The 24,738-nt window shown below is 54.7% G+C and overlaps 1 protein-coding gene across 1 annotated transcript; it reads left to right on the top strand.

Moving 5' to 3' along the window:
• The first annotated feature begins 3,876 nt into the window (after positions 1-3,876).
• Positions 3,877-21,192, top strand: UVSSA (UV stimulated scaffold protein A). Its single transcript, XM_056121877.1, has 13 exons — positions 3,877-3,984; positions 5,829-6,159; positions 6,602-6,722; positions 6,836-7,114; positions 7,482-7,594; positions 7,667-7,795; positions 13,047-13,158; positions 16,980-17,115; positions 17,290-17,430; positions 17,741-17,924; positions 18,135-18,246; positions 20,192-20,369; positions 21,032-21,192. The coding sequence occupies exons 1-13, from the start codon at positions 3,887-3,889 to the stop codon at positions 21,123-21,125; spliced, it is 2,028 nt and encodes a 675-aa protein (XP_055977852.1). The 5' UTR covers positions 3,877-3,886; the 3' UTR covers positions 21,126-21,192.
• Positions 21,193-24,738: the final 3,546 nt, after the last annotated feature.

Consider the following 24,738-nt stretch of genomic DNA (forward strand, 5'->3'; position numbering starts at 1 on the left):
CCCTTTTCTGCTGGGCTCCCTGAGCAAAACCTCCAAAGTGCATGGCTGTGGAGGCTGTAGCCTGTGGATACAAATCTGCTTAGTGCAGCACCTGCCATTGCACAGACCTACTTTGTTTTATTGGCTCTCAGGCCACTCCTGCGGCCTCATGGCTATGGACATCTGTAGCTGTCCGGTGCTCCACCCTGCAGCACAGGTTAGAGGCTGTGGGTGGGGCTGCACCTGGAGCCTGGCTGAGCTGACTGGGTCAGTGTGCTGGCAAGGTGGTTGTGAGCAAGGATCCTGGCATCCCCCCCTTTCTTTTCTGCATACAGCAGCTGGAGTAGGCACAGAGTAGGCCCTTCAAACTCTGGGAGCTTCAGCCCTTACTTACGGGTTGTGTTCAGGACAGGAATTACCCAGTGTGGCTCCTTCATGGGGCTATTTGCCTCTTACAGCCTCGTGTTACTGGGCAGCTCAGGGTAAAAAGGGGCCTGTCGCACAACAGATCGTGCTCCTGTGGTGATGTGCACAGCTTGGACATTCATGGGCTGCGTTTACTTCCTGGTGGTGGTAGGAAAAGCCAGGCTTCCTACAGCACTGGTTTTGGTGAGGATGTGGTGCCCTGTGTACCCAGCAGGGGGCAGTATGCTCTCAACCCAGAGGGCACTATCTACTTTCACCATCTGCAGCTACTGTGGCCCTCTTCTAAGGCCTGTCTTGCTGTTGGGTCAGATCACTTGCATCTTTACTGTCTGCCTCATTTGACAAATGCCTGTGAGCTGCCGGACATGCATCCTTAGTCCTTGTCTCCACACACACCACTCCACGTGAACCATAAGCATGTGGCTGGGCTCCACTGTTCAAGGAGTGGTTTTGCATCTCTGAGAAAACTACTAGGAACATTGGTGTGATGACTCAAGTTGTCTTCAGTTCTCTGGAGAAATGCCTGGACGTGGGATTGCAGAGTTACATGTCCTCACTGCTTGGCTCTGGGGGCTCCAGTCAGTACTATCAGTACTATTCCATTCAGTACTATTTCATGGGGAATCATGTGTGGAGTACCCTCTGTGACCTCCCTCAGGTCCCTAAATTGGTTGGGGGTGGGGGTGAGCTGGACTCTGCAGATGCTGATAGCCCTACCATGCTCCCTGCCCACCAGTGCTTGGTCCTCTGACTGCAGGAGTGTCCAGTGATGTCTGATCCCAGTGAGGACTGTGACACTAATCATGTCACATATCAGCAGGCACTTCGTGTCAAGGAGTTGTCTTCCGTGACTGGTGCCTCCTGTGTTCTGCCCTGGGCTCACAGTGCTGTGCTCTAGAAGGTTAGGGCTCAGCAGGTGTCGGTTTGAAACCTTTAGGTCAGAGAAGCCCACTGCTATTTGACATCACTTGTTTTTCTTTTTCCTTTGGTGGTTTGTGGTTGGGCTGAGGCCTCACATATACAAGTCAGGCTCTTTACCACTGAGCTACACCCCTAACCCCAACATCACTTGTTCAGAAGCCTATTCTCATGGAGTGCTGCTGGCCCTCTGTCCCCCTAACACTGTTGTGTGTGACTGACCTTAGGTCTGATGGTCTGTCCGAACACTCCTTAGGTCTATTAGGACACTCCTGTGCAATTGATGTTGTCACTGCTCCTAAAACCAGGGAATATTATCCCCTCTTGATCCCCCACTTTCAGAACTGTTTTTGACTGTTTTAGCTCCCAAGCTTGTTTGGAAGCTCTAGCAGGGGAGTGCAGCTACTCGTATACCCTCGACTGAAGGTTAGGTACAGCGGGTAGGGCATTTCCCTTACACGGGGCCGACCTGGCCAACCCAGGTTCGATTCCTCTGCTCCTCTCCGAGAGCCTGGCAAACCAATGAGAGTATCTCAACTGCACGGCAAAGCCTGGCAAGCTACCTGTGACATTCGATATGCCAAATGCAGTAACAAGGGTCACAATGGAGATGTTACTGGGCCTGCTCGAGCAAATTGATGAAAAACGGGAGGACAGTGACTGACAGTTCCCATGCATGTCCACATACATTTTAAAATGAGTTTGTAAAGAAACCAGAAAAGATGGGAAATTTGTGAACCGTGCCCGGCAGTGCTTGGGAAACTGGTGACAGGGACCAAACCCAGACACCCTGGATTCAAAGTATTTCTCAGCCCTTTGGACTCTCTGCATCCCTGACACTTAAAAAATATGGCCGGGGGTGGGGGGAGCAATAGTATGGCATATAAGGCACTTACTTGCATGAGGCAACCAGGTTTGATCCCTGAGCACAAAGCCAGGAATAAATCCCTGAGCACAAAGCCAGGAGGATTCAGGGCAAAGTCAATTTCAATTCCAGAAGATGGGCTGGGATTTGGCTTAAAGGCTTGAAGCACATGCTTGTCATATGTGAGCCCTAAGATTGATGGTTGACACCATTGTTCCCTCCGAGCATCACTGGGTGTGGCCCTGTTTTTTTCGCTTGTTTTTGGGTCACACCCAGCTGTGCTCGGGGCTTATTCCAGGCTGTGTCTTTTCCCACCCTTCTGTACCAGCCAGAGGAGAAGTGAGGAGAGACGTGTTGATCTTGTCCCTGCAGTCTTAGGAGCAGGGGCTGTTCCTGCAGACTAAGAGGGACACTCCTTCTGGGGATCTTGAGTAGAGATTCTGGACTTGGTCCAAATTCTTTTCTTCATTTAATGGAATTACCCTGTGATGTTTCTCCTTTGGCTGTCGATGTGCAGAATTATACTGATTGATTTTGAATTAACCTTTACATTCCGGAGATCAATTCCTTGGTCGTGGTGTGCTAAACAAGTTGTCCATAAAGAAATTGTTCTGTGATGTCTGTAAGGTTGTAGTGATAGTCCCTCTCAGTTCAGATACTGTTTCTTGATCAGTTATCTATCGAGAACCATCTTTGAGTGTTGTTTTCTGCAAGATTCAGGTTTTTACCCCCTCTTCTGCTTATTTTGGGTTTTGTTCTTTTAGCCTTATTAGTTTCACTCTAGCTTCTAGATTCTTTACTGATTTGAGGCCTTTCTACTATGAACAGCCTATGTAAGCTTTCTCATTTTCCTGGAATTCCAAATATAATTTCCTTCTGACCAAGAATAGAAGTCATTAGCTTATTATCTGGGGCATTTTCTAAAACCTTACGGACAGGGGTTAAAGTGCTGGCCTGGCATCCTGCCGACCCGGGGCCGGTCCGGAGCTTCGCCTGGAACAGCCCCTCACCACCCCCCACCCCGAAAAGTGAAACCAAATCGTTCGTTCTCGCCACCCTTCAGGGAAAAACGCGGCGCCTGAGGAAAGGGTACCGAGGCCTGGCGCGGCGGGCGCGGGGTCCTTCGGGCCGTCCAGGCGGGCAGACTGGGGGGCGGTGGGCCCTACACTCCATGGGGAGTTTTCTGGGATCACGGCGTGTCAGAGGCAGGTCGGGGGTGCGCTGCCTCCAGGTGGCGGCTCCCCGGCTCCAAGGAACCCCCCGCAGCCCACTATCGCTCGAAGCCCCCGACAGCGGTCCCCGCGCGCCGCCAGCGCCACGCCTCCTCTTCCGCGCAGCCGCACAGCCCAGCCTCCGCCGCCCTTCACGGCTTCCGAGTGGGGCCGCCCCGCCTCTGCCGGAAGGACAGAAGTTGTGGCGACGGTGCCGGCCTCCAAAGCCGGCCAATGACGGGCGACAGTTCGGCACGTGATGGGGCGGGGCCTCCTGCGGAAGCCGGTGCTTCCGCGCTTGAGGCCGTGCTGTGAGATTCCCGGCTCGGGGGTCTGAGCTGCGCCTGGCGGACCGCAAGGGCGCCCCTGGGAGCCGCCCCGCCACGCCCCGCCCCGCCACGCCCCCTCCCGTGGGGCCGCGGAGGCGTGTGGGCGCGGCCCGCTCGCCCCGCGCCGCCCCTAGCCGGCTTCCCGGGCGCTCCCGGCCATGGCTCAGAGGCTGCCCGAGCTGGTGGAGGAGCTCACGACCTCGGGGGAGCCCCAGCTGAACGCGGGCAAAATGAAGGAGCTGAAGAAACTCTGCAAGTAGGTCCGCGCCCTCCCTGCGCCCCCTGTGGCGGGCAGCCGCGAGCCTGTGGCGAGTGGGTGCCGTGCCCGCGGGTGCTCATCCACGGGTGCCTGTGCCCGTGGGTGTTCATGGGCGTGTGCTTATGGAGGTGCCACGGGTATTCGTGCGCCTGTGCCGATGCCCACGTGTAATCATGAGTGTGCCTGTGAGGTGCTCATGTGTGACCCTGTGCGCACTTGTGGGAAGCAGGTCCCCACCTGTGTTCATATGTATCTTTCAGACGGATCTTTATATGTGTGAGCACCTGTGTGTGCGGAGTCATGTGGGGCACATACATGTGAGTGCTCGAAGATGTCAGTTCAAAGCAAGAGTGTATCTGTGTACGTCATGAATCTGTGTTCTAGCAGCATATGTGATGTGGGCCTGTGTGTGACTAGACCCAGCGGTGACGGCAGGTGCTGCTTACAAGAGCGCCTCCCTTCTGGAAGGACTGCAAGTTCTGCATGGACAGGCGAGCCTTGCTGGGCTCTGACCTGTGTGTGTGAAGTCAGGAGAGTCAGCGACTGCTTGGGGGGGTGTCGGGACGTTTATATTTTGAGAAAAGCATTTGACTCCAATCAGGTTTTGCTGTACGTTCCAGAAAGCTCTGAAACTGGTGGTTTAAGGGATTGGTCTGCTGGGAAGAGATAGTAGGGAGGTCTAATGTGGAAGCAGCTTCCAGAAGCTCTCTGAACTGCCCCTTTCCTTAGTCTGGCAGAAGTCTGCGGGAGGTGTGAAGGCATGGTTTCCCTCCTGGGGAGGCTCTCTGGAAAACACAAGTCAATGTGGCTGTCCCTGAAAACATGAGGCGCTCTGAAGTTGGACCTTGAACCTATAGTTTTGCTTTGGTTTGCTTCAACCGTTTAGAATTGCAAAAGCTGGAAAACCGGGTCTTCTCAGAGTGGGGGTAGGTGATCCCCACCCCTACTTCCTCAAGCCATCACTGCTGCCCAGTTAAATATTCTGGATTTTCTAGAGTGCGTAGCCACTCCAAACTCTACAATCCTAGTAGGAGTACACCAGATTAGATGGACTGTAATGTAGAAGTCAACTAAGCTCGATGAATGAAAACATAGAAAACACCCAGCTCACAACAACAGCTTAGGAAACTCTCAGACAAGGAATTAATCACTGTCACTGTCCTCCCGTTGTTCATCGATTTGCTCGAGTGGGCCCAGTAACGTCTCCATTGCGAGACTTTGTTGTTACTGTGTTTGGCATATCAAATACGTCACGGGTAGCTTGCCAGGCTTTGCCGTGCAGGCGAGATACTCTCGGTAGCTTGCCGGGCTCTCCGAGAGGAGAGGAGGAATTGAACTCCGGTTGGCCATGTTGGCTGCGTGCAAGGCAAACGCCCTACCCGCGGTGCTATTGCTCCAGCCCAAGGAATTAATATCCCCATAGAAATATAGAACAATTTTTACAAATTTTCTTTTATTGAAGTATTTTTTTATAATTCTACTTAGCCATTTAATGAAAACAAGCAATATAAAATAAATTGCTTTGGGGCCTGTTATGGTGGGGGGGCAGACTTGAGGGGTTGTTGGGAAAATGGGGATAACGATAGAGGGAAGATCACATAGTGGTGGGATTGGGGTTGGAATGTAGTAAATGTATCATGAACAACTTGTAAACCACAGTGTTTAAATAAACGGGAAAAATGAAATGGAATTGTAAAAGCTCTTCCTGGTTTTTGGCCCTGAGGCAGGGCTGGGCTGGCTCTTTCATCTACCTGCTTGGGAGGGACCAGGGGAGGGCTATGACCCTGCCGCTGGTGCCTGTCTTCCTGGCACAGCATTCAGTGGGCTGATCCTTGTCACAGGTCCTCGGTGGAGCAGCTGGGCCACACCTACCACTTGCTGAAGGCCCAGCTGAGCCAGGAGCACGCCCAGGTTCGCCTCTCCACTTTCCAGGTCATGGAGCAGCTCTTCGCCAGGTCGCACCACTTCAGGACACTGCTGGTGTCTGATTTCCAGGAGTTTCTGGAGCTCACACTGGGCACCAACCATTCACAACCTCTGCCGCCTCCCCAGGAGGTGGCCCGGCAGCTTCGGCAGGCAGCTCTGCGGGCTGTCAAGGACTGGACAGCCCAGTACGGTGCAGCCTACAAGAAGCTGGACTTGGGTTACCACTTCCTGAGGCACAGCAAGCAGGTGGGCTTCCTGACGGTACAGGGGCAGAGGCACGGGCGGGGGGACTGAGGAGCCTGGCCTTCCTGTGTGTGGCAGGAGCTGAGCCCTTGAATGGCCTTTCACAGTAGCACCCTTTGCACCTGCCCACCTGGCACCTGCCATCAGGCAGTGGGAGATGGGCTGTGGACACCCCCTTCTGCACTGTCACCTCAGGTCCACTCTCGGTATGGTAGACCCCTGGGGGACTGCAGCCTCCTTTCTCTGGGAATCGTGGTGAGCCCACCATGGCCCATGGGGCTAGGTGTCCCTCTCTTTGGAAAACGCTGCTGTGGAGGAGGAGCCTGGCCTTGTGGCCTCTTACTGAGATGGGGTGCTGGGCTTGACTGACTCAGGGCCTCTCCTGGACCACAGGATGTATTTCCTGTGCTGGGCTATAGCAGCCAGCCCATGTTCGGTTTCTCAGGTGAACTTTCAGGATATGGATGCACGGACTCCAGCAGAACGGCGGCGGGACGAGGCGAGGCAGAGGCGCTTGGATCAGATCCACCAGGACCGTGCCCAGCAGGCTGCAGGCCGCATGGAGGGTGAGCCCCAGGACCACCGGCATGTGCCCAGCAGGCTGCAGGCCACACGGAGGTTGAGCCCCTGACCCCTGCACTGGCTCAGGGCCTCACAGGCATGGCATTGCTCTCAATAGAGATGTTCACGGAGATCCAGTGCTGTCTCACAGAGCTGGACAGCTGCTTTGAGCTGTTGCTGCCCTTTGACCTCGCTGGAGCCTCCCACACGGCAGAGAACAAGTTAGAGCCCCAGGAGGAAGAGCAGCCATGTTGTAGCAGGAGCCTCTCAGAAGCAGACCACCCAGCAGCTGCCCCTGGAGCCTCCTCCGAGGACGATGAGAGTGACCAGGATGAGTTTGTGCGGTGCCACGGACTGGGCTCCCACAAGTACACGCTGCAGGTGGATCTATCCACAGGTGAGGCTGTTGCATCCTACCTCCGCTCCCTCTCAGTGACTGGGGGCTGGTGGGAGTCTCCAGGTCTGGGGTCCCTGGGAATCCGAGCACCCCCGGTCCTGGAGGGAAAGAATGCTGGAGGTGTCTGTGAGCAAGGAATCCGTGGAACATGAGCTCTGGGGCCTCACACATCGGCCACCCAGCCTCAGTCAACACTAACCTCACAGCAACTTAGGGCCCTGAGCACCAGATGCCAACTGGGTACAGGGCCTCATCGGCTCCATGGTGATGCCTCTCTGGTCAGGAAAGGCACATGTGGGTGACTTGGTCCTTCGTGTCAGGGGACACCCATGGCTGCTACCCCTCCAGTGACCTGCACTATTTCTAGATGGCCTGAGGGTGCAGGAGGACGAGGACAATGCCGCCATCATCCACTCAGCACGGGATGCACTAAAGCTCATCCAGAACAAGTTCCTGCCGGCCGTGTGCTCCTGGGTCCAGGTGGGGCAGCGTGTGCAGAGGGTGTCTCTAGCAGAGTGACAAGGCCCGTTCCAGCATGTACATTTGTTGCAGGTCTTCACCCGGGCAGGAGTCCAGGGAGGATCTCTGCAGAAGGCCATCAGCCTGAAGGTGGAGTTGGAGAAGGCCCTGCGGAGGGGCAGGGAGTTGGCCATTGAGCCCCAGGAGCTGCGCCAGCACCAGGTGAGTGCCGCTGGGGCTGTCCTGAAAGCAGAAAGGAGCCCAGGGGCTCAGAATGTTCTGCTTCTTCCTGCTGTCCAACAACTTCCCAGACAGAGGTCCAGAGCTGTGGACTTGGGAAATGAGACGAACAGTGGTCCGGGTGTGGAGGGCAGTCAGTGAGAAGGGTTAGGGGACAGCTTCTAGTTGGGAGGAAACCAGGGTCTGGAGCAGCAGTGAGCCCAGGTGCTCCAGTGGAGAGGAGCAGGACCTAGTTCATGCAGGCTCTGGGACAGCCCAGTAGCGATGTTTTAGACTGTGGGGTGCATTCTTCTTGTGTGGAGGCTGTGGACATAGAGTCCACCTCAAGAAGCTGCGACATTGTCCTGACCTGAGCAAGGCCCAAATGTCTGAATGTGGGACCACAGCCCACTTGTGGAGGTGCAGAGGTGCTGTCCCTCTATCTGGCTGTTGTCTGACTGTTTCTTTTCAGTACCTGCAGCCAAGAGCCCTAAAGGGGCTGTGATTTTCTTGGTTGGTTTCATTGCGGACTTGCTGTTCTGGGCGGGGTTAGGGAAGCTGCTGCCTGTGCTCAGAGGTGCCCCAGAGGCGCCTGAGAGCCCCCCTTTTTCGTAGAGGCCACAGAGGAAGGAGCTTTGCGGACAGGTGTCCCTGCCCCACTGAACCTCCTTGTGACAGTGTGTCCCCACAGAACCAGCAGAGGGCAGCCTTGCCTTTCTCCCATGAACCCCCTAGTGAGGCGGCTTCCAGTGAGTGGGGACAGCCCCTAAGAAGGGGCTCTGGGCTGTTTTCCCTTGCTGCCTGCTAGGAATGCATGGCTGTGCGCTCCACTTTTTCCATGAAGAAGGCCCCCTGCTGCCCTGCAGCCCACCCAGCTTGTTCTTGCAGAGACCTGTCCTGTGCCTCCAAGGAAAGTGTGACGGGGCCTGTTTCAGAGCAGCTGGGCTAAGGAGGGCTGGAGCTGAGGCAGTGTGGGGGTGCCTGTAGGGCCCTTTGCATCAGCAGTTCTGTGGCCCTGCAGGACTCTAGTCCAGAGCTAGCACAAAACCCTCGAGGTGGTTTTTTGACCTCCAGCCCCATAGCTTCTTCCAGGGCCGCCGTCTCCAGTGCATCTCTCCCTGCCTGCTCTGAGCTGCCTCTGGGGAGAAGACCTGTCACCAAGGTCTGGGGGCAGACATGCTGTGGGGCTGAGTTTGGACCGAAGCTGTCACCCCACACAGTGCTGTGTCACAGTGGTCTATACCAGATGAGTTCGGCCGCGTGACGGGCAGAGTGGAGATGCCTAGGCCAGGTGAGGCAGACACAGCCTTGGGCCACAGGAGCAGGGGCGGAGCTGGGGCTGGGAGAAAGGTGCCACCTCCAAGCAGGGAGGGCAGCTGGGCAGGCAGCTCTCCTGTCAGTGCTTTTCCGCACCAACTCTGACTCCGCAGAGCCTGCGAAGCTGCAGGAATCCTTGGAGACTGCTCCCTGCGCGCCCCACTTCCTCACTCGCTTGCTCGCTCGCTCGCTCGCTCGCTCACTCTCTCACTCGATAGCACTGAGATGAAGTGATTGGGGCTCCAGCTCAGGTGAGTGCTGCTTCCCGGAATAGATGAGGCTGGGGATGGGGACCAGGTCATGGGGCCTCCCCATTGGAAGGACTCGCTTCCCTGGTTTCCATCTCGTTCTCGGTGGCCGCTGTGCTTGCTTAGCACTGCTGAAGCTTCTCACCCTTGGGGGCAGGACAGACAGTGAGGGGGCCTGGCATAGGGAGCAGGCAGCAGCCAGCCTGAACCCTCTCGGGATTGTCACCCTGTTCATGCCTCTGAGACTTGCTCCTCTGGTTTGTCGCTCCAGCTTCATGTACTGCTTTCCTCGTGACCTAGATGTTCTGTCTTTAAAAAATATTCTAGCCAGTTTGAATATGTTTAACTGTTTGTTTTATGGAGTGTCTCTGTCTCGGTTCCATGTGGGAGCAGGCAGGGATAAATCTTCACTCGATCGATACGGAGCATCATTTGGTAGATTTAGTTTCCAGCCGAGCTGTTACAGGAGAGGTGTAATAACCCGTGGCTGCTACATTCTTTAAACGGATCAAAATCCTTTGAAAACTTTTAAATTGCTTTCCATTTAATTACGTAGTGAAGATCACCAATAACCTGGTATTGTGTAATTAAGAAAATATTCATTTCTACCAGTACGTCAGAGAATCATCTTCAGCATCAGCCTGTTTAAGCTCTCAGAACTCCGATGGCTTTGACGATGATTGGCTCAGATGTTTAAATGGCCACAGGCCCCGTGAATGTTCTCTGTCCCTCGGGGCACATCAGGGTTGGCTTTCTGTGAGGGCTGATCCTTTCCTGCCACCACAAGCCAGCCTGGCTCTGGGCTCAGCCCACTGCAGAGGACAGAAGCAGGTCCCCTGGATGAAATGTTGGCCGTCAAGTGCCCGAAGGAGGCCGGGAAACTAAATCAGCTGCGGAGGGACCTTGTACGCGGGGCCAGTAAACAACCCTCCATCACGCTGAAGGCCAGCACGGCTCTCTGAGCTGGAGGAGGGGCTACTTGTGCTCCGAGATAGCGGCTCTCACTCTCCTGCTGGCTGCAGCTCCGCGTCCTTGGGCCCTCCTGGCCTCTCCCCAGCCTCCGTATCTTCAATCCCACGCTCTGTGCGCAGGTTAGAGCAGTGATTTCCAATGTTTTACTCTTGAGGGTCACACCAGGACACTGACAGATCAGAGACTGAGCCTTGATGCTTCCAAGGGTTCCCTGACAGCCTGGCCAGAGGGCCACCCGCTTCCTGCTTGGAAGCCCCAGGCTGAGGCCAGAAGCCTGCCCCACCACTGGGGCAAGAGCTGAGAGGCTTCTCCCGGCCAGCCTGAGGAGCTGAATGTGAAGGGCACTGTGTGTGCATGAGTGTGCAAGCCTGGCAAAGCACTGGGCGGGTTGTATGTCACCTCACACATATCAGCTGTCCACCAGTGCACCTGACCTGACGCAGTAGAGAACTGGGCTTGACTTCCCCTTGCCCTGAAAGCCTGGACAAGACAGGGCCTTGGTTCTCCTGGTTGCTGGGTGGGCTCCTCGCCTCTGTCCATGTACCCAAGCCCCAGGGCCTCTGCCCTCTGCAGGGCTGCCCCTGGCAGACCAAGATGCTTGTGAGATATTGGCCTGGGGGGCAATTTGCACGGCCTTCTAGGGAGGGCATTAGCATATAAATAGCAGGCACAATGAGGGCCTCACAGCTGAGCACGTTTAATTTTTAGTTTATAAGAGAGAATGGGGTTTTAAATGCATAGCCATCAAGCCGCCCGGAGACAAATGCAGCTCGCGCCTCACTTGTCTGACGAGGCCTTACATCATTTTTTTTTTTTTTCAAAAAAGGGAAACACACACATAAAACTGAACAAAAGTGATTTCTTGGGTGAAAAGTAATTGAGATTTTGCACCAAGTTAATTAGATGGTACAAAATTTATTTAACGGTTCCAGCTGTATCTCGGTGGTGCCTTTGGCCCGCGCACTAAGCGAGGTCGCTCTCTCATCCTCAAATAATTAGTAACTCGCTCCCGACTTCTGTAAACGATGGGGGTGTATATTTTAGCTGTTTTATTGCTTGTTTAATTATGATGGCCGAGGCTCATTTTTCTAAATCCTTTTAACTGGGTGAGAATCGATTTGTAGGAAATCAGCAGAAGGCTCAAGTCTCCCTGTCCCCCTCCTGAGGCCTGTGTGTCTCTGTGAGGCTGGCCTCTGGAAGCTTCTATTTGGAGGAGGTATCCAATTGGCCCAGGACTCTGGCCACTGCCTACCCTGCATCCCTGGGGGTGGGCAGGACCCGCCATCCAGACTGGACATCTGTCGAGCTGTCTGGGGTTGCCAATGGGGATTCTGCTCTTGATCCCACCTGCAGAGCCTCCACAGGACCTGAACAACCCCGCCCCCCCCCCCGCCCCCTTTTCACCTAACCCTGCTTGCACTCTGGTTGTGCTGCCCACGTTTGACCTCAGGGAAGGTGGCTGCCTCTGTGAGAATTCAAGGGGGGCTTTTGCCGAGGACAGGTCCGGGGGTTACTCCTGATCAAAGTTTGCTAGGGCCACTGTAGGCACTCCCAGAGAAAATGTGTTGGACTTTTGGCGTTTTGGGTGTGTCCTCAGAGGCTGCAACTGCATGACCTCTACCCTGAGGCAGCAACCAAAGTACCAGGCAGGACTGGGACTGGGGAGCTGTGGGAGTGAGTCTTGGGGGGCGGGGGGCCCAAGTGACCTGGTGCTCTGTGGCCAGGGATGGTTTCTGCACAGTCTTGTGTGAAGTTGGGGTGCACAGGAAGTGCAGTATTTTGTGAAAATGACCCCATATTTAAAGCTGGCACTGCGTGTTCTGCATTGTAGCACCCAATCCCCTTCCACCTTTCAGGAAATTAAAACACATAAATTCTCTTTAGTGTTGGATACGCACGGCGCCAGCGAGGCCCGCGCTGCCCGAAACCTTGGGTGCTTTCCACCTTTCATAAATTCCTGGGGAGATTCTACACAAAAATAATTTTCAGGTCCGTGGCTCATTGTTATTCAAACGTGATTGATGGTCGTCATTTGCGCAGCTCGGGAGTTAAGTGCCCCTGTCATTTCCGAAGAGCATAATTGGGACGTTTCACAGGTCAGCGGTGGAGGCAGACTTCCCTTTTGATCAGTGTTAGCACTGATAACAAAAATTACTGTTTCCCATGATTAATGCCCCCTGCTTCCCAGATGCACAGTGAGCCAGGGCCCAAACAAAGTGCATTTGCATCTGATTATGCCTCTGTGGGGCCCCGGGGAGAGAGTGTGGGTGCTGGGCTCAGGTAGGCCAAGGTGTGGCAGGAGAGCCCTGGCGCATGGTCTCCGTGCACCTGGTCAGGGGACATGGGCTCCTGACTCTGAGCCAGCTGCTTGGGCCGCTTCTAGGCTCCCATTTCTGCCTGCTGGAATCCACGCTGCTGTGGTGGGCGTGGAGGGGCAACACCCACCATGGAGAGTGGGCTCCGGGGGGACTCCGTACTGCTGTCCAGGGAGATGGGATGGTCATTCGGTCAGAGGAGTCTGGTAGTGAAACCTCACCCCAGGTGGATGAGCCCTGTTTTCAGGCCTTGACACCCCGGGACACGGTGTGTTGCTGGGAGGCCCAGAGGCCCCTTTTTCATTCCTGTGGCCCAGGCAGAGCTGGGATGGAATATGAGGACAGGAGGCAGGGGCTGTCCTCCCAGGTCTGGGTAACTTGGAACATGGGATGTTTCCACAGATGGCCACCACAGGGGACACGGATGAGGACGATGATGACGAAGACTTTGTAGAGGTCCTGGAGAAGGAAGGGTACGAGGCCCACATCCCTCACCACCTGTGGGCAGAGTATGGTGAGTGGCAGGGACAGCCCTGCGGGGGTGACCACGCGGAAGGAGCGAAAGGGCTGAGGCTCTGGGGACCCTGACCCCTTGCACCGCGGGGGCGCAGAGCCACCTACACCAAGTGGGGGCTACCGGGGCTCCTTCATAGCCCTCTGCCCCACTGAACAAGGCAGCCGTTCTATGCCCCCCCACCCCCCAGAGCCCTGTGTGGCTCTTGCTCCTTGCGGTGAGACAGGGGCACATCTGCAGAGAAGTGCGGGTCCGTGTGGGAGAGCAGCAAGCGTAGAGGTGTGGACGCAGGTGAGAGAGTGCTCGAGGACCAGAGGAAGGCTCAGGTCCTCGAGCAGCGGTGTCCGAGAGGCATTGGGAGACTGCCTGTGTCTCGCTCCTGGGGCCGCTGTCAGGCAGGGACAGTGGGGCTGCCCCCCCCCCCCCCCCCCCCGGCCACTGCACCGTCCTGGCCACACCCCGCTCTACCTGCAGAAGCCTTCAACCTCCCTGCACATGCTTGTCACTCCATGGGGCCCTTTGTGCCCTCCGTCTTGCCTGCCCTCTAGGGTCATTAGGGTCTAGGTCATTCAGGAGGCCACACAGGACCCAGAGGGACAGGGCAGTGGTGACTGGAGGGAAAGGATGGCCCTTTCCCTCTGCACGGTGCCCAGCCACACTACTGCTGGCTGGACATTGGCTTCCCAGGAGAACCGAGTGTCCTGACCTGGATGCTGATGGAGGATTTTCAGGGCAGGTGCGGTCCCCTGCTCCTCTGCCTCACAGGCTGGCCTGCCTCTGAGGCTGGGTCTGCAGGCCTGCCTAGAATGGAGCAGACAGGGCACCTCACGGTCTCCTCTAGAACAGTCTGCCCAGCTCTGTGAGGCCTCCAGCCTTGTGTACTGTGCAGGTGGGTGGGGGGGAGGGGCGTGTTCTGGGAGCAGACCACTCCTCTCGTTGGCCCCCTGCCACACCTGGGGTCCTGGAGAGAACACAGGGCACCGTCATGGAGGGTGTGCTGGATAGTGTTGGGTGCAGCCCCAAGGGTGTGAGGCTGGAAGCCAGCCAGTCACCTGTTCCCCCCTTGCCTTTCTCAGTGCCCGTGGGGGACCCACCAGTTCTGCTTGACCAGGAAATGGCTCTTCCTTCCTGTTTCTCTGAATTTTCAGAGGGGCTTTTATCTTCCCCTTAATCCTACCACTTCTGTCAGGACATAATCTCTTTCTCAAATTTACATTTTAATTACAAAGCCAGCTGAACGAGGGAAAATCAATAGTGTCAGCCTGGCAGCCTAACTTGCTGCCTGGGCTTCCTGCCATTGATCTCAGCCTGGCTGAGCACAGTGCACTGGGGCTCCCTCCGCAGAAAGGGGAGCCACTCTGCCCATCTTTCTCAGCAAGCTGCAAGCAGTCTGTGCTTGAGTCGGGGCTGGTGCCAGGCAGGTGCCCAGCTCTGAGCCCTGGCTTCCTCAGTAGCCTCATTCTTCCTGAAGACACCTGCCTCCCGGCTGAGCAACATCAGCAGGATTGATTTTCTACAGTCGTGTGAAGGTGCTGTTGTATCCAGAGCCCCAGGTGTTACCTGTCTTGACACACGTAGCCATCTCTTCAATGGTTCAAAACAACAGATCAATGAGAAGTATTTTTATTTTTGTAACTCTTAGGAATTCCCCTATTGATCTGTCAGCCAGGATCCCACCATGCCCACTTCTCAGCATTGCTCCACACCTGTGGGGCTGATGCTGCATGTGGGATCGACTACAGATGTGCGTGCGTGCAGGTCTGACCACACATGTATGTGAGGGATCAGCTACACACCGTGCGTATGTGAGTGCATGGAGGGTTTTCCTGCACATAGTACGTACTTGTGGGTCTGACCATACCTGTATAAGTGTATGTGTGCTTGGGTCATCTACACAGCATGTGTGCACAGGTCTGTCTACATATGTATGGGGTCAGCTGCACACCACATGCATGTGTATGTGTATGGGTTCATCTGTTCATGGTGTGCGTCTGCACCCCCTTGGTGTTGAGGGGGCCCTCGCTGACCCCAGAGTGTGACTCTGTGCACAGAAACAGGTGCAGGGCCAGTTGTGGCACAGCCGCCTGTGGGCCGGGTCCTCGGGTGGCAGACTGCGGGGGTGGGCACTGCCCCAGAGGCCTGAGAGGCTGTTCCTGTGTTCAGTCCTACCCAGGTCCTGACCCTCAGAGAGTCAGTTCCCCTGGACCAGCTCTCAGGGCTGGGGACCTCGTTCCTTTTTCCAGTCTGTGTTCCTCTTGAGTCTGTGCTGAGGGCTGGACAGGGGTGTCAGCTGGGCACATACTGGGCAATGTTCAGTGAGTGTGTGAAGGTATCTCTATGTGTAACTTCATGTGTACAGTGCAACAGGTCTACACACAGCACTACCCATGTCCACATACATAATACCGCATGTGTGCATGTGCACTAACATGCTGCGTGTGCAACACTGTAGACGCAGCACTGCTTGTGTGCATGTGCAGCACTAACCACATGTGCTGTGTGTACAACACCACACATGTGTGTGTGTGATGCCCCATGTATGCATGTACATATCAGTGACTACCTCTGGGTCCATGGCCTGTGGGATAGCCAAAGCAGCAGAGCTGAGTCTCCGACACTCTTCTCAGTCAAGACATCCCTGCTATGCCACCTCTTTACCTTGTCTGGAAGGCATCCACTACCCCCAGCTGTGTACTGGTCGACCCTCCTCCTCTGACACTGCCTCACGTGCCTTTGTTCCTTCAGTGAATGTTCCGTTTTCCTCCTATTCACTGGCACCTCTGCTTCAGCTTGGCACCCTGTTAGTGCTATGTCGTCTTCCGTCCCTTCTCTTTAACCTTGTAACCCCTGAAGTGGGTTTCAGCAACGCAGCCAGAGTGTCCCCCATTGGTCCCCCATTGGTTCCTGTGCTGCTCTCTCATTCGGTCATGCCCTCAGCTCACTTCACACTATTGCTCTGCCTGGCACTTTCCGCCTTTCATTGGCTCCATGGGCAATTTCTTGCTGCTTCACAACAAGCCTTGAACTCTGAGAATGTCAAGACTTCATTCTCAGGTGGTTTCCCCTCTCTCTCAGGCCTCTCACCCTCACAGCAGCACTGTGGCCTCCTGTGCCACCCACTTTCCCCTCTGCACAACTTCCCATGGGGACGGACTCCCATTAGCTCATTTCACGGTCTCTTGCTCTCTACCCTCTGCAAGTTCTTTTTCTTGCTGTGGAGTGAGCCTGCTCCAAGCACCTCTAACCAGCAAGGGGACTCACACAGACCATCAGGGCATCCTCTCTGGACCTTGTGTGAGCTGGTTGCTGTCAGCCTGGGCCTCACTTTCCTGTCCGTCTTGTCGGCATGGTACTTCCTCACAGTGTCATGGCCCTGATTCCCCCGTTTCCTTGTCTGGCTGGTGCTGCCTCCTAAGGTGACATCCCTGCTCCTGAACCCCACTCCCAGCCCAGCCTTGTCCACGGCTGTACCTCTCCTATCCCTCTCCCCGGCCCCACGCTGTCCCTCCCTAACCCCACACTTTCTTGCTTCTGCAGCCTGGCTTCTTTTCCAGCCATCTTAGCTCCTGTGGGGCCCACCAGCCACCTCCCTGCCCCTGTGCCTCCACTCTGTAGAAGCTGTGGTGGCCTTGTGTCCCCTCCCCTTCCTGGGACAGCAGTTGGGATTCATGGAAATGTCTGAGTGCCTTCCTTGCCCTGTCCTGGCATTGAGCAAGCAGGGCCATAGCGTGGTGACCACTGGGCCCTGCAGACTCCGTCCTGTGGCATGTATGGGGCGTGTTGCCTCCAGGACCAGCCAGAACAGCCACACTCCGTTCCAGGGCTGGAGGAGAAGCCTGCGGCGCAGGGCTCAGCAGCAAGAACAAGGACAAGCAGGGAGGAGGAGGAGGCATGTGACCCCACCACGGCTGCTGCCCAGCTGCATCATCGCCCCCGCCACCCACCCTCTACCCCCAGGTGACTCACCCTGCCTCTGCTGCTCCCTGCCCTTCGCCAGGCGGGTTTCCTTATCTGCCGCCACAGTGACAACTGTGGCTACTCTTCAAGGCCTGGGGCAAGGCTGTGGGGCATCGGGGTCCTTGGAGGGCTGGCCTCCTGTGGCCAGGACTGAGTGCTCAGGGAACCCTACAGGGCCCTCAGCACACCACCAGCATCACCAAAGCCAGAGGAGACTGGGAGACTGGCAGAGCGGGCTCGGGCGCCTGTGGTGCCCTTCGGCGTAGACCTGTGCTACTGGGAACAGGAGCAGCCACCAGTTGGCAAGATTCTCAGGTAAGAAAGTGTGGTGCCTGTGGCTGCCGGGTGGGGCGCGCCAGCTCTGCCCACCTGTTCTGGTTGCTGCTGTACAGCCAGATGGGGGTGCGAAGGCTGGACTCTGTTGTCCGGGGACAGTCAAGCCCGTGTACCTGGCAGGCTCCTGCCACCCCGCACCTGCCTTGAGAGGCCCAGGTAGTGCTCTGCTGTATTCAGAATCCCTGCCTGGCTGGTCTTGGCTGGTCACTGCTGACACAGGTTCCTCAAGGCCCAGCCTCGGTGGCAGGGCATTCTGTGCGCAGTGCTGAGACCCTGATCGGTGCCACAGAGCCGACTCGGAGCACCGCTTCTGGAAGCCGAGCGAGGTGGAGCCAGAGGTGGATAGTGCCACTGTGGCCGAGACACTGCGTACACGGCGCATCACATTTGCAGGAACATTCGAGCCTGTACAGCACCGGTGCCGTGCCCCACGACCTGACGGCAGGCTGTGTGAACGCCAGGACCGGCTGAAGGTGAGGGGTATCAGGCTGATCCTCTCCAGCTCCCTAGCAGACTTGTCTGCAGCTGAGAGGAGCCCCTGGCCACAGGGTGGGCAGGGCCTCCCTCCAGAGCGAGAACACTTGGGAGGATGAGCCGAGTTGACTTCGCTGGCCACCTGGTGTCAGGAGGAAAGTGTGGCCAGCTCCTTCGGGGGTAGCGACCTGAGGTGACCGTTTTTGCAGTGCCCTTTTCATGGGAAGATTATCCCGAGAGACGACACTGGCCAGCCCCTCCGTGAGGAAGACCGAGTACGGGAACAGCAGCAACAGCTGCAGAAACAGGCAGAGCGGCCAGGTACGTACAGCTGGGGGCAGGAGCAGGTCTGCATGTGTGCTCTGCTTGCACACATGTAATGAGCAATGTGTGTTGTGCGTGTGTACAGAGTACACATGCCTGTGCACATATGGTCTGGTACATGTGTCGGCACAAGCTATGTTTGCATGACGCATGTGTATGTGGTATCATGTGTGCAAACTGTTGTGTGCAGATGTTTGCACATGGCATATGGATGTGCATGCGTACATATGAGCACATGGTGTGTTATGTATACACTTGCATGTGTGGATTTAGTGTGTGGGATACATGTGTGGGATATATGCATGTGGGAGATCTGCACATGATACATTATCCATACGCATCTTTGGGTGTGTGCATGTGTATGTATTTGCACACACATGTTCATGTGATGTGTTGTGCATACATCTGCATGGAGGATATGCATGTATGTGCACATACATGTGCACTTGTTATGTTTTTTTGCATGCATGTGGTGTGTTGAGTGCACATCTGCGGAGCTCTGTGCACATGGTTTAGAGGTGTATGCACATGCATGTAGGGGTGTATATGTGTGTATGGAGGTATGTGCACATGGTGTTTAGTGTGTGCACATGTGTTCCTGCTAGGAAGGTCAGGACCCACCCGTGGTCTGGGTTGTGTTGTGGGTTGGAGGAGTTAGTGCAGTGTCTGCAGAGAGCTCTTTTGGGGTCCATGGCATGATTCCCTGGCCTCAGACTCTGACTCCTTTAGTGTCGCCAGCACAGGTAGCCTGTCCTGTGGCGGGGTCCATGCTATGAGGCAACCTGTGCCCGGCCCCACAGGCCAGTGACCTTGGCCCTCTGTGTCTGTTGCCTGGACTGGAAGTAGGGAGCGGCCAGAAGTCCAGCAGGATGGCAGCTGTGCCTGGGGCAGCCTGGCCGTGAGGCCCCAAGCAAGGACTTCCCTTTGTCACAGAACCACGTCGAGAGTTCATCTGACATACACAGCCTGACCACAGCTGGTTGTATGTGTGGCGGGTGCGGTTTGAGCTGCTAATCCTCAAGGCGAGCCCTTTCCTGGAGGCCGCCCCGCAGGAGCACATTCAGGGCCCCTGTGCACGCCACAGAGTCTGGTGGTGGCCTCGGTGATTTGTTAACACACAGGTAGCCAGCACGGCCGGCTGGCCAGTCAGATGTGAAATCGTGGCCTTACTAACGACGTATTGATCCCGCCTCCGCTTGCGGGCAATTTTCTTTTCGCCGCCACTCACCTCGGGGACAATGCTGGAGCTCCAGCCCCGTCAGCGCAGGAAGGCTGCCCGCCCGGCAGCTATTGATTTTCTTCAGAGCTTTTAAATTGCTCCTTCATTTTCCTGAGATGCTCGGTCCATCTCTCCTGGGCGCCGCATTTTTCCGTTGTGTTTAAACAATCGCTCCATTCACTGAGTTCCTAAACTGTGACGCCTTCTTATTACTGGGAGATAAACTGTTTAGACAGTTTTCCTTAATCTTGGATTAATCGTCCTGTATCTGAACTGTGCAGTCCTGTCGCCCTTCACTCCAGAAAATCCACTTGGGGACCTGTCCATGGGCTGGATACATTGGGTCCTGCGCCCTTCCCCAGCCGCTTTCTGACCCCAGACAGGGGCCTTTCAGAAGCTGACTGACTGGCCGCCAGGGCTCGGGAGCAGAGGCAGAGTCAGTGGCTGGAGTTGTCCCTGACTGATCCCACTATTTATGCCCCAGGCTGGGAACCCATCCTGCAGCTGACCTGCGGCTGGGCCCTCAGTGTGTCCTCCTTCCTCAGCCCAGCAGCACCCCAGCCCTGAGGATACTCAGAGGATGTGTTCCTGCACTTGGCACCCTGGCTGTCTTCCTGCTGAGGGGCTGAGAGTGCTGTGCTGCCCGCTGAGTGGCCCTGGGTGTCCCTCCTGGCTGGGGGCTGGTTGGGTCAGGCTCAGAGCTGAGTTCTGGTCTGTCTACAGACTGGAAGGACCCTGCGTTCCTGCGCGATGTGGAGGCAGCAACAGGGGTGGACCTTGGCTCGTCGCTGTGCGGCAAGGGCAAGGGCAAGGGCAAGAAGAGGAAGCATCCTGGCCTGACAGACCTCAGGCAGCAGACCAACACCCCCCGTACACGCATCGCCAAGAAGGTGTTTGCCAAGTAAGAGCCACAGTTGGGGATGCTGAGGGAGCCCCACACGGATTCTGGGGCCAGGCCACGGTAGGTAGGGGTTGCAGCTGGCAGGAGTCAGGAGCCAGCAGTCACTGGCCACTGGGCAACTGAAGTGGGTGGCCAGGGGGAGTGTGGCAACCAGCACCCATAGTATGATGCAGAGTGGCTCACCCAGGGGCCCACCCTGTTTTCCTGGGGCTGGTGGGTAGGCTCCCTTGTCCTCTGGAAGTGGGCAATGGGCAGCTTCCCGCTGCTGATCTGACGTGTCATCTGGAGCCCAGAAGTGGAGCCAGCGCTGTGGGACCCACCTGGGAGAGGCACCTGTATCGTCACTGTGGCTTCCTCAGACACTTCCAGAAGTCGGGCAGGGTGGTGCCCCATGGCCAGGTTCACAGTCACTCCCTCCAGCCCGGACACTGCTGTTACCACTGTCCCAATGCTGGGCAGTGCTGCTTACATGTACTCACATGGGCAAAGTCTGGGGGCTGCCTCTTGGGTTTGGGGCATTGTGTGGGGCCCAGCCACCTTCATGGGGAGCCACCTGCTGGGCCCCTGGCTCTGGGTGGGTGGCCCCCGTCCCTGCCTCATCACATCCTGGGGATCTGATGCGGCCTGATGGGCCCTGAGCTGATCTGCAATTCTCCCTCCAGGAAAGCCATGCAGAGGGTGGTGGCGGCCATGAACCAGATGGACCAGAAGAAGCACGAGAAGTTTGCCAACCAGTTTAACTACGCACTGAAGTAGAGGGCGGGTGCCTGCTCACACAGCCTGGGCTCTCAGAGGGGCCCGCAGACCCCACCCCGCACAGCTGTATACTTCGGCCTGCAGGCATGGGGCTGCTCAGTGCAGTCCCAGGTGCACTCAGCCTCTCGCCCAGTGCCCAGGGCAGATCCCCACAGAAACAGGAAAACCTGCTTGAACACAGACACAAAAGGGTGGCCAACCCGCTTCTGCACCTGTTTTTTAGCGTGCATGGAGTGTGGTTGTGTGTGTGTGTGTGTGTGTGTATACGCCCACATGTGTGCAATTGTGTGTGTCTGCGCGCACGTGTGTGCGTTGCGGGGGCTCCACATCTGAGCACAGACCAGACCACTGCCTTTGAGCACCTGCACACCTGAGTGTGAGCACTTGTTCTTAAAGTCTGCTCAGCAGCCTCATGTGCATTCTGTTCCATATGAACTCGATTCCTAGCCCTTCTTTCCTTTAGCTGGCCCTTTCCCTGGCCCCCGGTATGGGCCCAGGAAGGCAGTTGGCATGTGTGCCCTCTACATTATGTTCAAGATTCTGTGTGCGGAGTGGGGTGGGGGTGTCCAGGCCTCCGGTGTCACTGCCCAGTGGTTTTTCTACGACACCACACACCATGTTTTGCCACTGAGTGGTACCGGCTCCTCACACAGGTGTTCCTTTGTACACTCCTAGTTGAGTGTCCCTTGTCCCTTGTTTCTATATGATCATGTTTTAGTTTTCAGTCTATTCCTAGATGTGGAATTAGCTCTGCTAGTTCTATTCTTAACTCCTTGATAGACTGCCAGAGAGCCACATTTCTTTTGTTCTTGGGGCCACATCCAGCAGTGCTCAGGAGTTGCTCCTGCCTGCACTCAGGAATCACTCCTGGTGGTGCTCAGGGACCATATGGGATTTGGGGGATCGAACCCAGGTTGGCTGTGTGCAAGGCAAGCACGGTACTTGTGGTACTATTCTCTGCCTGAAGCTGCACTTCTTGGCCCTGCCACAAGAGGGTCTGAGGGTACAGTGGTTCCGGCATCTCCCATTCTTGCTGACTTTAGGCTCTCTGTGGTTTGGGTATACTGTGGGAATGAATGCTCTGCTGTTCCTTGTTTGATGCGTGTTTCCATCTTCTCATGTATTTGTTGGTCATTTGTATGCCTTTTTTTGAGACAAACCTGCTCAGATGATTTGTTTAGTTTTAATTGGTTCTCTTATTTTTTTATATTGTATATGTTCTTCACCTATTCTGAACTCTAGACCCTCACATGATGGTATTTTTTGCATTATGCCTTTTCTTTTTCTCTTTTTTTTCTTTTTGGGTCACACCCAGCAATGCTCAGGGTTTACTCCTGGCTCTGCACTCAGGAATCACTCCTGGCAGTGCTTGGGGGACCATATGGGATGCTGGGGATTGAACCCAGGTCGGCCGCGTGCAAGGCAAACGTCCTCCCCGCTGTGCTATCGCACCGGCCCCTCTTTCTTTTCTTTTCTTTTCTCTTCTTTTCAGAGAGGGAGCTATTTTTGCATCACATCCAGCAATGCTCAGGGGCTACTCCTGGCTCTGTACTCAGGAATTACTCCTGGCAGTGAGGGATACCATATGGGAGGCCCAGATTGAACCCAGGTTGGCCACATGCAAGGCAAATGCTCTCCCTGCTGTACTGCCTTTTCATTTTCTTGATGCTGTCCTTTAAAGCATAGAAGCATTAATTCTAATGAAGCCTGTTTTTTTCCCTCATTGTGTTGTGGTTTCATATCCAAGTAATCATTACCCCAGGCAAGGTTATGAGGGCATGCACTTAACGTTTCTTTTTTTTTTTTCTTTTGCATCATACCCAGTGATGCTCAGGGGTTACTCCTAGCTCTGCACTCAGGAATTACTCCTGGCGGTGCTTGGGAGACCATATGGGATGCCAGGGATCAAACCCAGGTCACCGCGTGCCCTACCCGCTGTGCTATCGCTCTGGCCCACACTTACGTTTCTTTAGACTTGAGATTCTCTGCGCTAAATCTCGGTCTCTGATCCTCTTCAGTTCATTCTTTGTATGTGGTGTGAGACTCACCACTCTTTGGCGAGTCCTTCTCTAGCTGTCTCAGCACCACCTGTCAAAAGGACGGCTCTTTCCCTCGTTGGACTAGCTTGGCAACTTTACTGACCCTCAGTTGGCCATGGATCTGAACTTCTTCCCTGGCTCTCATCTGTCCCATTGGCTTGTCTAACCTTATGCCTATCCTAACACAGTGTTTGGGATGTTTCTTTGTGGTAAGGTATGAAATGGAAGAGTGTGAGCCTTCCAACTTGGGTGTTTTTTTTTTCAAGATTGCTTTTGACTATTTCCAGTTCCTTCCGTTTTCACATGAATTTTAGTATCCTTTTGTCAGTTTGGATTGATTGTTTTTGTGCCACAGATATCATTGCTCAGGCTTACTCTTGGTTCTGCACTCAGGGATAATTTTTTTTTTTTTGGTGGGGATAATTCTTTTTTTTTTCTTTAATTTTTTATTAGTGAAACTCCATGTGGTTAGGTATGATTATTGATGGTGCTCAGGGGACCATATGGGATGTTAGGGATCAAACCTGGGTTGCCCATATGCAAAGCAAGCACCCTGCCTACTGAACTGTCAGGTTTTTTTTTTTCAATATTGCAGCAGAGATTTTAGGAAGAATTACACTGAATCTAGTTATTGCTAAAGAAATCCAAACAAAGTATTACTATGTAGCTGGGGATATAGCTTAACGGATAGATCTTTTTGCCTTGCATGTATGAGGCCATGGGTCTGATTGTAGGAACCTAAAAAAAAGGGGGAGGGACATCTGGAACTGTAGTACAGTAGGTAGGGTGTTTGCTTTGCACACAGCTGACCTTGGATCAATCTCTAGCATCACATATAGATCCCCAAGTCCCACCAAGAGTGATTCCTGAGTTCAGAATCAGGAGTAAGCCATGAGCACCAACAGGTGTGGTCAAAAAAGCTTTTTAAATTATAGCCATCTTTAAAATTTTCTGGTTTGAATTCGATTTGTTTGGGTCTTTTTCCATTGATTTCAATAGTAATTTGTCATTCTCATGTACAAGTCTTATACTTTTCTCCCGTCAAATTCAGAAGGTAATTTTGAGAGGGGGACGGGAGAGCTTCTGTAGTATTGGGGTCTCCTTAAGCAGGATTCCCTCAAATCTTCCACTTAAAAAATTTTATTTCTGGGGCCAGAGAGATAGTACAGCAAGTAAGGCACTGGCCTTACATGTGGATGACCCGGGGTCAATCCCCAGCTCCTCATAGGGTCCCCCTGAACTCACCAGGAGTGATCCCTGAGTGCCAAGCCAAGAATATGTCCTGAGCACTACTCAGTGTGGCTCCAAAACAACCAAAATATTTTTATTCCTAAGTATGTTATTTTTTATGCTATTATGTATTTGTTCTCTGAACTTTCCTAACTTATTGATCACTAATGTATAGAAATAAACTGACTTCATTATGTTGTATGTATGACTTTGTGTGTTCCTTCATTTTTTTGTATGCAGTTGTGTTATCTACTTGGTGGTAACATGCAGGTAGTGCCATTTTTACAGTGACGGTTTGACCTTTTGCTTCTTTGCCCCATTGCCCTGACGTGACCCTCCAGGAC

Source organism: Sorex fumeus, unplaced genomic scaffold (assembly GCF_029834395.1).
Source record: "Sorex fumeus unplaced genomic scaffold, SorFum_2.1 ptg000044l, whole genome shotgun sequence".
NCBI classification, from domain to species: Eukaryota; Metazoa; Chordata; class Mammalia; order Eulipotyphla; family Soricidae; genus Sorex; species Sorex fumeus.

What these genes read in the sequence shown, in the direction of transcription:
- UVSSA (XM_056121877.1), top strand. Translation starts at nt 3,887, where the DNA reads ATGGCTCAGAGGCTGCCCGAGCTGGTGGAGGAGCTCACGACCTCGGGG. An exon ending in GGCTGCAGGCCGCATGGAGG is followed by an intron (nt 6,723 to 6,835) that starts GTGAGCCCCAGG and finishes TGCTCTCAATAG; the next exon opens with AGATGTTCACGGAGATCCAG. An exon ending in GAAACAGGCAGAGCGGCCAG is followed by an intron (nt 18,247 to 20,191) that starts GTACGTACAGCT and finishes GTCTGTCTACAG; the next exon opens with ACTGGAAGGACCCTGCGTTC.